The following is a 13,462-nucleotide window of genomic DNA, read 5'->3' on the forward strand; positions in this document are numbered from 1 at the left end:
AGAAGAAGATTTATGGTCACTAGGGAGAGAAAGGAGATGTCGCCGATGCTGACCGGCCTGCGCCGACAGTCATTAGTGAAGTGGAGGAGAGAGGCCGATTGGGAATTATGGGAAGGGAAGCAGGGAGAGAGGCGCGACGGAGAGAAGGAAGTGAAAATGAAAAAAAAAAGGAATTAAGGATTAGGGTTTGGGTTAGTTTTGTTATATACTAATCGGGTTCGGGTAACGGGTATTCGATAGTCTAATTTCGAACCCTACCCGAATTCGAGACGGGTAAAATTTTTCAAATCCGAATCCGTCCAAATCCGTCCTAATAGGGTTTGGGCGGATCGGGTATCCGTGAAAACCCGTCGGCCTGACATCCCAACACTCACTGTACTTTTAAATGCAATCAAGCTTTGCATGTTAAAAAATATATATTATTAAAATAAAATTAAAAAAATTTTAAAACTGCAATAATTTTTCCGGAAAATTATAAATTATAAATTGTAGTTAAAAAGAAAAACAATGGGGAAAAATAGCATAACAAGCTACAATTTACAATTCAATTTCTAAATACGAGTACTTTTTATTATATATACAATTTAAATTTTAAATTCCACATGGCATGTAATGATTCGGAAATGGAAAGATACCAGACACTGGGGCAAAGATAAGCTAAGAACTTTATAACAGCTGCGTGGAGCTGTGGACTATGAACTGCATGAGTTAAAAGAAAACGAAGTAGTACTCTCATGGCTTTCACTCTTGGGTTCTCGACGAATTGTTTTTTGAAATCTTTTGCATTGTTGATTCCTTCTGTTTCATCAAACCTTTTCACAGTTTCAAAACAATCTGCAGTTTTTGCTTCTTTTTCTTCTTCTGTATCAGCGAAGAACGCAACCCATCAATTGAAGCTCAATCATCCGCCAAGAGCATCGGCTGAAGGTGCGCTTACCCTCTTTTCTTCTCAATTGGTACTCAATTCTCTTGTTTTATCTAATTTTATTCTAGAATTGATAACTCAAACATGGGATTGTTTCTGTAATTTCAATATCAGTACTTGTTCTCCTGTTAGACAGATACACAGAGATTGATTGACCAATAAAAAGTATAATCCTTTTTTGCCTGTTATTGTAAGCCGAGGAGTTGAATTCTGCATACTAGCTAAGTATTTTGGCAAAGAAATGGTAAACCTTAATTCCTACTTTCACTTTATTGCAATCTATCTTTCATCCATTTGGTGGATTCAAGTTATCTTGGTGCTTGATTCTTGAAGAAAGGAAACAAGAGCTTGATGATATTGAGCATAATCCATTTTTTTAAATGGAGTATAAGCACATTAAACAGGGGCTTTTATACCAACGGGTTTTGGTTCGATGGTACTAAAGTCATTTCTAAGACTATGAAGTCTCAAATTCGAGCTCCATTGTTAAAAAAAAAAAAAAAGAAGGGAAAAAAGAAGAAGGATTTGTATGCTTGACTCTAATGCTAATGCTAGCTAACAAGTTCTACATTAGAAAATCTTCCCTTTGTCCATTTACAAAAGTACATATATCTTTTGTTGGTATCTTCTGATAAATTTGAAGAGATTTTCTCTGTATTTTTTTAATGTTTTTCCATTTTTTATATGCTTTGAAAGCCAACATCCTTCAACTATAGTACTTATATTGCAGGGATTCCCAATGAGTTAATTGAAGATTCAAAGTTTGTTCCTTTAAATGCTGATGACCCTGTATATGGTCCACCTGTAAGTTGTGGTTAGTTCTACTATGCCAATTAATTTGCTTTTTCTATCAATTTGTCTTAGTTTTGGCATTATTTTCTCCTATTTCATGGCAAAAAGCCTCCCAATTCCTGTTGTTTCTTTGGTGCTCAGGAGAACTGCAGTGTAGTGGGGAGATTAAGTGTAATTATAACGAAATAGTTTGAAATTTAGCATCTAAGTTATGAACTAACATTTAAATTCCTAATTTGCAGGCTTTGTTATTGTTGGGATTTGAATTGGAAGAGGCAGTGAAGGTAATTCTCATTTCATTTTCTTGTCTTTTCAATTTTGAGTTTATTGGGATAATCAAACCTACTTGTCAAGAATTATATGATACCTTGGTGGTTCCATGTCAGCATTTGACGTGAAATGACAAACCAACAGTAAAGCGACATCTAAGTAATTACAGATTTTTGTATTTTTCTACTAAAGCTGCTGGTAGCTAGGAGTAAGACCCAATAACTAGTTAGTTGTTGTTTTGTTAGAGTAGACCCACTTGTTTTAAATCATTTTATCTAATTAGATTGCCATGCTGTATCTCTATGTTTAGCATGATTTATTTTGCAAGAAAATTGTAACGACCCGAAAATTCGGACCGCTACCGGCGCTAGGATCCAGATCGGCATAAAGCCGCCGGGACCCGTAGCAAGCCTACTAAGCATCCTGTACAGTCGGTATAATCCCAAACATGAGCAAACATTTCCATGAAACATTTAAAACTTTACCTTTAACCAGCTTGACCTGTGTATGCACTATGACTGAACTCATAGAACCCCTAGGGTCAGCATACCCTATGTTAAACTCGGTCCAACACATACATCAACATAAAAAGAATAAAACTCATGTACAAAGGGATTATCCAACTCGGGCCAAGCACAATACTATAACTCTGAACATATTACATAATATCATTTTTGCAATACAACTCTTTTACATCATTACATAACTTACATTACATCATGTCCACTACTATTCTATTACACATCAAAACCATAGCCATAGCCTGGTGACTTCTCCGACCCTGCAAACCTGGGGTTAGGGGAGAGGGGTGAGCTATAAAAGCCCAGTGAGCGGAAACCATACAAGAAAAACAGTTCATTTAAAGTATGCTATCATGGAATGCATCACATCACAAACATATCACATCAAGGATGAATTTGTCACCAATAGCCCTCTACATATCATAATATGTCCAACTATACCAGGGGCGATGAGGCCACACCTAGTATTCGCTTACTTAACTCATATCATAACATGTCCAACTACACCAGGGGCAATTAGGCCTCACCTAGTGTTCGCTTACATTTAACATAGTGCCAGGGGCGACCTGGTCTTTCTATCTCATATCATACCATGTCATATCATATCATTTCATATCGTACTGAGGGCTAGAGGATCATTCAAGATTCATCCACATCACTTTCATCGTATTATGCAATGCATCATATTTGTGAATTCTAATGCAAACAACCTATTACATAACATGGTAATCATGATGCATGAACATGCTTAACATTGGATTTATTTTTAAAACATAAGGTTCAGCTCTGGGCCGACTCTAAAACGGCTGACACTGCTAAACACCTCGGCTCCTCGGGTCCGATCCTACACAAGTGGACTCCAGTGAGGTGCCAAACACACTCTAAACAACTCATAAACAACTCCCCAAAAACCCCCTAAAACATCATAGAAACATGCATGAAAAACAATCATGAAAGGGCTGGACAGGGCACTTTCGGCGGCACTTTCGGCGGCCGAAGGTCCCTTTCAGAGACGAAAGTCATGCAGGTTCGGAGGCACCTTCGGCGGCCGAACCCTCTCTCCAGAGATGAAAGTCAGGCACTTTCGGCGGCCGAACATCACCTTCGGCGGCCGAAAGTCTGCTCCAGCTCCGAAGCACAACTTTCGGGGGCAAGGTTTGGCGGCCAATCCATGCATCCATAGGCAGGTTCGGCGGCCGAAACCACCTTCGGCGGCCGAAACCACCTTTGGCGGCCGAACCTGAGTTCGTCCAGAACTCAGCCTCATGTAGGGGTGAGCATTCGGTCGGTTCGGTTCAAAACCGAACCGAACCGAATAAACCGAAAACCGAAATTTTAGTTTTTATGAAAACCGAACCGAACCGATTTTGGTCAGAAACCGAATCGAACCGAACCGGTCTGATTCGATTCGGTTCTGTTCGGTTTGATCGGTTTCGATTTTTAATATTTTTTTAATTTTTTACTTTTTATGTTTAGTATTTTAAAATTTAATTAAAATATTTTAATTTTAATATAATTTAATTTCTCTATATTATTGAAAAAATATATTATTATCCCTAATCGGTTCGGTTCGGTTTTTTCGGTTTTTTTCTGATCAAAACCGAACCGAACCGAAATAACCGGAATTTCTGAAATTTAAAACCGAACCGAACCGAAATGTATAAAAAACCGAACCAAATTTTCAAATCGGTTCGGTTCGGTCGGTTTTTTCGGTTTGAACCGGATTCTGCTCAGCCCTAGCCTCATGCACCAACAGCCTCCCAAACCATTTCAAACACCCCAAAACAAGCACCCAACTTCTCAACACATGCACAAACTCTTAACCATGCACAAAGGAGCTTAACAACTCGATTACACTCCAAAAACAACATCAAAAGCATACATAGATAGCTTATGACCCACATAGGCCAAAACCATCAAAACCACCCATACTCTCACTTGCTCTTTCCCAATCATGCATACACTCTCCCACATGCATAAACTAGCTCAAACCTTCAACACAACATCACATGGACACACATTGGGCACAAAACCCACATAAACCCTAACATGCATATCTACCCATACTCAACCATCAAAACATCATTAAACTTACTTAAAACTTCAGTAAAACACTAGGAAGGCGAGGATCTACACTTACCTCTTGAAGATCGAGGGGTAGTGCGATCCCTAACTCGGAGGTGTGGAGGATCCAAGCTCCAAAACTTCTATTTGGGCTTCAAAACTTCAAAACAATGGTAGATCTCATGAAAAACTTGAGGAATGGGTAGAGAAAACATGAAAACAACCAAAGGAGGACCAAGACTCACCTGAGCTCGAGAATGGGGAAAAAACTCGCCCATTTTCAATCTGAGGGCCCTTTATAGTTGGCCTGCTGAACCACTTTCGGCAGCCTAACGTGCCCCCTAAACTCATGCATGTTCGGCGGCTGAACTTGAGGTTCGGCGGTCGAACCTTGGTTCATTCAAACAAGGCTTTCGGAGGCCAAAGGCACTTTCCCGAAACCTTGCCATGTTCGGCGGCCGAACCTGGCAAAAGCCTCCTTGATCTTTTCCTTTCAAAACTCACTTCTTTTTCATTTAAAACCATGAAATCAGTAAAAACATTTTAGAAATCACATTTTACCCCTCTAGAAGACTCTGGCATCTTCGAAATTCCAAATTCCAACGGAGATTCCGCCGGAAGGTAGGGATTCCGATGCCGGAATCTAGCCGGTATTACATTAATTCAAATGAATTCTTACAAATCATGCATGATATCAACTTCTTTTAAAATGAAAATTCTTTTAAGTTAAAAAGATTTGAATCCTTTCATTCTAAACAAGAAAATTATTAGAAAATAAATAAATTGAATTGAATTTTTGTGAAGTACAGGATTATCTACATGAAATCACAACGATAGATATAAATTTTCTTAATGGTGAAATGTTGCATTTAAGTGTCTTAGTTATATCATGAACAGAGAATCCTTATTGTTTGCAACACAACTTCTTCCCATGTAGCAGTAATGTAGCGTGCTTCTTAAGAGAGAGATCCTTTGCTGAAAGCTAGTTCAGTTTGCATACCAAGTTGCTCCATATTCCAACCTCAACAGTTTCATGTAACTAGTGAATTTAGAGTAGCTGAAACAATCATTGATCTCAGTATTTTGGATCTAGTTGACTGTAGATATGCCCAATTTTTGGAGAAATAAGGATCCCATTATAAACATTTTTACGTCTTGCCTGTTTCTTGAATAGAATCATTGCTTAACTGATATTCCAGAAACTGGGTTCTGATTCTTGCCTGTATAAATCTTTGGCACAGATTAGGCAGCTGCTGAAAGAGTTGGGTGGTGAATTCATGAAGGTAATGCCACACATCATACCTATTTCTTTATTTTCCTTTGACAGAATTGTTAAATCTAGTGTCAGTTGCTTAAAAAATTAGTAGGAACTTGATATGAATTACAACTTCCGATTTTGGTTTCTCTGCACAAATTAATACTATGTTGATAGAAATAATTCTCGATCATCTGATCAGTATTGATCTGAACCTTCCACAACTCTTAAGTAAAAATTTTATAGAAAAGAGAGCCTAGAATTAGCAGAAAATAAACCAAGATGTAGACGACAATATGGATAAATCCAGGAAGATTCAAGTTATTGAACTCCATGTTTAAACACTAATATGGAGCCTTTTCTTTTCTTTTCTTTTCTTTTTTCTTTTTGAGTTTTGCCTTCTGGACAGATTGTCATGCATGTTTTATTTAATTTGACATGGCAGAAAAAGGGAAAAATAAAGATCATTTAAAGAATGCTTCATAATTTTCAGGATCAGGATGCAAGGATTTCACAAGTGTGTCTTAGTGCTTATATTCTTCCATGCTTTCCATTCAAGTAAAAGCATTTTATGGTTACCATCATAATTGCTGTTGTGTTTATGCCATGATAATAAAATAAAATAGGACACAATTAGTATTCTTGTTCAACAAAGACGTGATGAAACGAGTAAATATGGATTTGCATGTCCTTGATCTCTGTTCGTGTTCCGATATTCCTTATCGCAGGTTATTTTTTGTACAGAAGACATGATTACCCAGTCACTTTGGGAAGCAATGCATACAAGTCAACCAAATTTGGAAACTGTGCAGGTTAAGATTTTAAATTTGATATTTATTTTTCTACATCCTGTAGGGATGACCATGCACTTAGGCTCCAAATGTGGCAAGTGTTCTAAGACCACCTTTGCAATAAAAATATCATGTTTTTTCTTATCATATTGTTGTCTGAAACTTTATACAGTTGAGCTCTTGTCTCAGTTTCCTCTGTTACTAGTACACTAAAGACATACACCCATTTCATGGTATTTTTGTTCCAAAATTTTCGGCAGCACTAAAATCTTCTTTGTTCTTATCATGTTTACATTAATATCTTAATAAATTAAATCACTTCAACAATTTGAAAGAAAGTGCTGGAATATGGCTTGTGGAACAAATTCCACTTTAGCAAACCAAATTGCCATTTGAGTGATGGAGAGCTCAGTTTGCCATTTGAGTGATGGAGAGCTCAGTTTGATGATATACACCCTTCGGCCTGTGATTGTTAACAGAAAGAATTGAAATGATAATCCCAGTTCAGGATATCTAAGTTTGTGATGTTTAGACACTGCAAGCTTTCAATGTATGCAGATTGCCTAAATCCGAGTATTCTGTTCTGCAGATAGCGAAGTCTTTGCCACGGATTTGCATCTTATCTGGCCTTACTGGGGAAGACATGATGATGTTCATCGATGCTTTTCCAGGGACTGGTATTCTTATTTCTTTTTCTGAAGTTATCATTGGAAAGCATTCAATGATGATTTGATATCCCATTTAGAATCAAATGATGCCTGGAATAATTCATTTAGCAATATTTGGATTCAATGGGATGCATACACCGTTACATGATTTATATTTGTTTTAAAATAAACCCTTTTAAAGTTGAAAAAAAAATGAATTATTTCATTCGAAATAATAGAATTGATAAAAAAATAAATCAATTGAATCGAATTATTGCTCGCAGAATTCTTGATTTCAACCAAAGGGATTATATTGTTTGGCTTATGTGCAGGTCTAGAAGCAGCTGCATTTGCAGCTTTGGTTCCCAACAGTGCTAATAAACCACTGCAGGAACTAATAGAAGAAATCATGGGAGACCATGAAATGCTGGTGAGCTGTGAGCTAGCTAAGTAGAGAGTTCCTAAAGCAAATACCAATTTTCTATTCTCTTGATATGATTTAATTTTGGGCAGACTGGACAACAGCCGAGCTCATCATAGGCGAAAACAGAACAGAAATCAGAGGCTTGCGATTTCTTGGATTAGCATACGATCATATATGGACTTTACTATTTACTATTCTCAAGGCAATCTGCTAGAACAATATTTTCTTTTTGCATAATGGAGAGAAGCATAGAAGTAGCCTAGAGATTTTCACTTGCAGGAACAAAAACTCCAAATGTTGTTGGAACTGAGATGCCAGCAACTTCTGGAAATTCTAATAGCCATTTTGTACATTTTAGTTTTCATGCTATTGCCCATGGAGAGATATCATGTGAAGTAATTTCATGTGTTTCGATCTCCTGAATTTTATCTAAAAAGTTTTAATTGCATTCTGACTTTTAAAAATGTTTCATCTCGTACATCAACTTTAAGACTTAAAACTAAGTAAATCCTGCAATTAAAAATTGAAGTAATTGAGAATACCGGCAGACTTTTTTAAGCAAAAGTGGGAAATTAATTCTGAACTCTTTACATTATAAGAATTCAGAGACGAGACATCATTTTTAAATTTAAGAGTGTTTATAATGCTCAAAAGTTCATTCATGCATGCTGCCAATTTTATATTGATGCACTGAGAATGGCAATGTAGTTGTATGTTTTCATACAATTTCTATAAAAAATAACATGCCTTGTCTCGTTCCACAATTTCTAATTTGCAGAGATACGCCTATTACAATGTGCAAAAAGCTAGTTGGTTGACCTGTTGAGAGAGAGAAATAATTTATTAGAATTTTTTCTATCAATGAATTACAATATAGTTTAATGTACACTGTAGATTTATAGCTATGCATAAGCTTTGTATCATTGACAATATGCAATGTTTGAACGGCCTTGCTTTATAAAGAAATCCACTATAGCCACACGGTTGATCAAATTGGATATGTTAGTAGCTTATTGTGATGGCCGAAAGTATCACTAGCTTACGCTTTGACTCGAGTAGCATGGGCACATGAAATTCTGTGTGAATCAGCCAGAACCACCTTGCAAGGCTAAATACTCCTAGGGTGATCAATAGCGAAGTAGTACCATGAGGAAAAGGGCCAAAAGAACCGCCATTGGGATCTGCTCAAGGTAAATAACCAACCGAAGCTTTGGTTTGCAAGGGTACAAGGTGTAGAAGCTCAAATGCACATCCAACTAATCTGAAAAAAGGGACAAATTGCTTCAAATTTTGCAGGAGAAAGCATACACTCCAGAAGACGAGATGATGCCTACCACCACACTGTTCAGCAAAAATACCAAGAAAAATTATTTCATTTGATGTACCCTACCCCCCACCAAAGAAAAAAGAAAAAAAGAAAGAAAGAAAGAAAAACAACACTTACAACAGGAAGAAGAACATCAACCTCAGTGCTCAATTCAACTATAATTCTCTATTCCAGACTAGTTGGAGTCAAAAAAATCACATCAATGAGCCTTACAAATATAATCAATGAAGTCTACACAGAGGCTACAGTTTGAACTATATTTAAAGACATTTTTTCATAATCGCATAGCTTCCTATTCTCATTTTCCAGATAAACGAGCACCAATGATTTGTTCTAACTTCAAAGTTAAAATCTGAATAGCCATTGTTTGGATATGTTTCTCAAATGCTTTGGATGGTAAATGATTTAGTTCTTTCACTGATTAGAATGTGAAAAGTAGTAATCCTCAGGCAATACCCAGCAATTTCTGTATTCATATTGGTTTAGCTAGAAGGAAGAATGTTATAAAATTAAGGGTGTATAATGCCCATTGTAAGTCTACTCAAGAATGTTCTCCTACAAGGCAGCCAGAATTATATTGCCTTGAAAGGGTCTACATGCTTTATACAACGAAGTACTCATTCTTGTACAAGTTCCTGCATAATCAAATAGTTTGCTCCTCCAAAAAGTGGGAGAGAAAGGGCCTGTTGCCAATTACAGGGGGAAAACAAAAAGAACAGGGTGACAGCAGAGAAAACTAAACCAACGATGAAAGACTAAATATCATGTTTTTCTTATGACAGATAAAAAATAATGGGGAGAGAATGTTTAAAACAAACTTGCCATTACATTTCATTACAGAGAAAACTGACAAAAGAAGAAGAAGCCTTCTATGCTAAACTTATGAGTTATATGTTAACGATGTGTTGTATGCAATTTCATACTAAAACTAATAGCATACCAAAGTGAGCCTAAGCCTATAAGCACTTGTCCCCTAGATTCCAATACAAAACAAAAACTGACAGAGGCTTATTAGAATGCTAATGAAAATCACACACATAAGCTATCTATACATGGACTATAGAGTTCATTTGCTGCCGGCCTTGCATGGTCCTCAATTCAAGTTTCAACCAAACTCAGTCTAACAGTAACACAAATTAATGCCAGAACAAAGACATTACCCATAATTCAATCAAGGGTAAACTGTAATTTAGTCCCTCTGGTTTAGTGAAATGCAACCTTTCGTCCCTCTGTTTTAAAAAATCTTTAATTTAGTCACTGTGATTTTTAAAAACTATGCCATTAGTCCCTCCCGTTAGATTTTCAGTTAAATCACCGTTAATTTTAGTTAAAAAGACTAAAATACCCATTCTCTCTCCTTCTCCTTCCTCTTCCTTTGGGAAAACCACAGCAAGTGATTCTCATCAACTATCAATTTCCAGGGCCTGTCATAAACTCCACAAGCAACAACAATGTTGTCGTCAATCTTTTCAATAATCTTGTCGAGCCTTTTCTCTTGACATGGTATAATCTTTGGTTTCCTGTTTTGTTTTTTCAGCATAGAATTTGGGATGTTTATATCTTGATTGAATTTTTTGCAGGAGCGGCATCCAACAGAGGAAGAATTCTTGGCAGGAGGGTGTGCTTGGAACCAACTGCCCAATTCCCCCTGGAACTAACCACACTTATCATTTTCAAGTCAAGGACCAAATTGGGAGCTTTCTTTACTACCCAAGCACATCGATTCACAAAGCAAATGGTGCATTTGGTGGCCTTCATATCAACAGTCGTTTGCTCATTCCTGTCCCTTATGATGCTCCTGAGGATGACTTCACTGTTATTGTTAAAATCGGTGAGATTGTGATAGAACCCATTGTCCTCAACATGACTTTTAGAAATTTTGTGGAAATCATCTTTGAGAATCATGAGGAAGCCATGCAATCATGGCATTTAGATGGGTATTCGTTTTTCACAGTCGCGTAAGTATACATATTTCAATTGATGAATGCCCATAATCGACTGGTAAATATAACTAACGAATTCAAATGATCAACAGACTGGAGCCTGGAACATAGGCACCTGAAAAGAGGAAGCACTACAATCTTCTCGACGCAGTTAGCAGGACAACAGTGCAAGTATTTCCAAAATCATGGGCAGCAATCTTCTTGACATTTGGCAACGCTGGAATGTGGAACTTAAGATCTGAATTGTGGGAGAGGACTTAGCTGGGACAACAGCTTTATGAAAGATCGGGAAGAAGAAGATCGGGAAGAAGAAGAAAAAGAAGCAGAAGAAGGAGATCGGGAGGGAGAAGAAGAAGAAGAGGAAGAGGAAGGAGAGAGAATGGGTATTTTAGTCTTTTTAACTAAAATTAACGGTGATTTAACTAAAAATCTAACGGGAGGGGCTAATGGCATAGTTTTTAAAAATCACAGTGACTAAATTAAAGATTTTTTAAAACAGAGGGACGAAAGGTTGCATTTCACTAAACCAGAAGGACTAAATTACAGTTTACCCTTCAATCAAACTCAGTCTACCAGTAACATAAATTAATGCCAGAACAAAGACATTAAACATAATTCAATTAAACTCATTTTTCCAGTAACGCAAATTAACATCAAAACAAAGAAAAACGCAAACCTATCTGTGACTATCATAAGAGAACACCACACAATTATTAGAAATCACATATATTCCACGGTGATTAATCCTTTTAGTGGTTCACATGATTAACCATTAATTAAAAACAAGTCATATATGACATACACTATCAAACATGAAACCTTCAATCTAAACACTATCATTAACCAACATGAAGCATAATAGCAAACCAGAAAAAAACACACCTTAGGTGTGTCACATCTCCAGATCAAATGACAAAACAAGGTCTTCAATTCAAGTTTCAACCAAACTCGGTCTACCAGTAACACAAATTAATGCCAGAACAAAAACATTACCCATTATTGAATCTAACTCATTCTTCCAGTAACACAAGTTAACATCAAAGAAAAACACAAACCTATCTGTGCCTATCATAAGAGAACACCGCACAATTATTAGAAATCACATCATATCTTCCACAGTGATTAATCCTTCTAGTGCTCCATAAGATTAACCATCAAACACAAATTCATATATGATATACACTATCAAACATGAAAACTCCAATCTAAACACTATCATTACAAACATGAAGCATAATAGCAAACCAGAAAACAACACACCTTGGGTGATTTACATCTCCAGATCACTCCTCCTCATCACTTTCATCACTAAAATAGCTTGATTTCTTCACTTTCTTCCTCTCCACCTCTTTGTTCTCTCCTCCACTCAACAATCTCTCATCCGCCCCTCCATCCACCACCGACGCCCAATTCTCCTCCTCAAACACCTCCTCATCCCCCAACTCTTCCTCCCTCCTCCCTGGATCCCCACCTCTCCGAACTCGCTTAGCCACCGGCCTTTCCCTCGGCCCCAGCTGATTCTTCGGACACTCATAAGACAAATGCCCACTCTCCCCACACTCATAACACCGACTTTTATCCTTATAAATTCTTTTCTTAATAAACTCAGTGGCGCGGCCATTATCAGTGGCGATGGAGGCGGAGAGGGTACGGCCGTTGAGGATTTTCTTGTCCATTTGGCGGGCAGCAGAGAGGGCATCGTTTCGAGAGACGAATTGAATAAAAGCGACGCCACGAGACTGGCGGGAGGCCCGGTCTTTGAGGACGGTGACGCGGGCGATCTTTCCGAAGGTGGAGAAGAGAGTATGGAGATCAGAGTTGGTCAGAGAATAATCAAGGTTCGAGACGTAAAGTGTGGATTTTGATGGCGCTAGACCACCTGAGCCGTTGGATTTAGGGTTTGATTTGGATGTATTTGAAGAGGAAGATGGAGGTGGTAGGGCTAAAGACGAGGCTGAGGAGTAGCGGTAGTAGAAAGTTTCGTCTTCGTCGCTGTCACTGTTATGCTTACGACCCATTCTTCTTCTTCTTCTTCTTCTTCTTCTAGTGCTCGGTTACTGTTTGCAGAGTTGCAGAAACAAAGACACTTCCAACTAGGGATGGCAAATTAACCAGGAAAATCACTCTATTTGAATCAAGTAGAATTACTATACAGTCCTATATTTTTTAAAAATTCATTAATTTCCCCCAAATACAAAATTATAAAATCAATGTTTTAGTTTTTTTATTAAAAATTAAATTATTTTAATTTTAATAAAAAATTAAATAATATGTATATTTAAAATTATAAATATTAAATAACATAAATAATTCAAGTAAATTAATAATTTTTTTAATAGAAAAATTAAAGATTATCAATTAAATGATTTTGAAGTATGGATAAATAAAGTAATTTTACATAAATTTAAAGAATAGTAATTTATTTTTAATAAATAAATGTTAAAATTAATTTTAAAATATATGTTTAAATTCATCCTAATCTATATTATTATCCAAATAATAT

General features: G+C 36.9%; 2 protein-coding genes across 4 annotated transcripts; one reads left to right on the forward strand and one right to left on the reverse strand.

Annotated features, from left to right (window-relative positions):
- The first annotated feature begins 569 nt into the window (after positions 1-569).
- On the forward strand, positions 570-8,053 carry LOC110607397. The gene is made up of 8 exons (XM_021746502.2): positions 570-927; positions 1,656-1,729; positions 1,960-2,001; positions 5,814-5,855; positions 6,556-6,639; positions 7,208-7,295; positions 7,598-7,695; positions 7,779-8,053. Exons 1-8 carry the CDS (start codon positions 735-737, stop codon positions 7,803-7,805), a joined length of 648 nt encoding a protein of 215 aa, XP_021602194.1. The 5' UTR covers positions 570-734; the 3' UTR covers positions 7,806-8,053.
- A 223-nt stretch (positions 8,054-8,276) lies between these two features.
- LOC110607393 (U11/U12 small nuclear ribonucleoprotein 31 kDa protein) lies at positions 8,277-13,132 on the reverse strand. 3 transcript variants are annotated; one of them, XM_021746495.2, is made up of 2 exons: positions 12,220-13,132; positions 8,277-8,508 (listed from the first exon to the last, which is right to left on the reverse strand). In XM_021746495.2, exon 1 carries the CDS (start codon positions 12,975-12,977, stop codon positions 12,243-12,245), a length of 735 nt encoding a protein of 244 aa, XP_021602187.1. In that variant the 5' UTR covers positions 12,978-13,132; the 3' UTR covers positions 8,277-8,508; positions 12,220-12,242. The 3 variants fall into 3 exon arrangements, with proteins under 3 accessions (XP_021602187.1, XP_021602185.1, XP_021602184.1); XM_021746493.2 differs by lacking the exon at positions 8,277-8,508 and adding an exon at positions 8,514-9,030 and having other exon boundaries at positions 12,220-13,131; XM_021746492.2 differs by lacking the exon at positions 8,277-8,508 and adding an exon at positions 8,514-8,950 and having other exon boundaries at positions 12,220-13,120.
- Positions 13,133-13,462: the final 330 nt, after the last annotated feature.

The sequence above is a fragment of the Manihot esculenta genome, chromosome 7, assembly GCF_001659605.2.
Source record: "Manihot esculenta cultivar AM560-2 chromosome 7, M.esculenta_v8, whole genome shotgun sequence".
Classification (NCBI taxonomy): domain Eukaryota; kingdom Viridiplantae; phylum Streptophyta; class Magnoliopsida; order Malpighiales; family Euphorbiaceae; genus Manihot; species Manihot esculenta.

What these genes read in the sequence shown, in the direction of transcription:
- LOC110607393 (XM_021746495.2), bottom strand. Translation starts at nt 12,977, where the DNA reads ATGGGTCGTAAGCATAACAGTGACAGCGACGAAGACGAAACTTTCTAC.
- LOC110607397 (XM_021746502.2), top strand. Translation starts at nt 735, where the DNA reads ATGGCTTTCACTCTTGGGTTCTCGACGAATTGTTTTTTGAAATCTTTT. An exon ending in GCCAAGAGCATCGGCTGAAG is followed by an intron (nt 928 to 1,655) that starts GTGCGCTTACCC and finishes CTTATATTGCAG; the next exon opens with GGATTCCCAATGAGTTAATT. An exon ending in CGATGCTTTTCCAGGGACTG is followed by an intron (nt 7,296 to 7,597) that starts GTATTCTTATTT and finishes GCTTATGTGCAG; the next exon opens with GTCTAGAAGCAGCTGCATTT.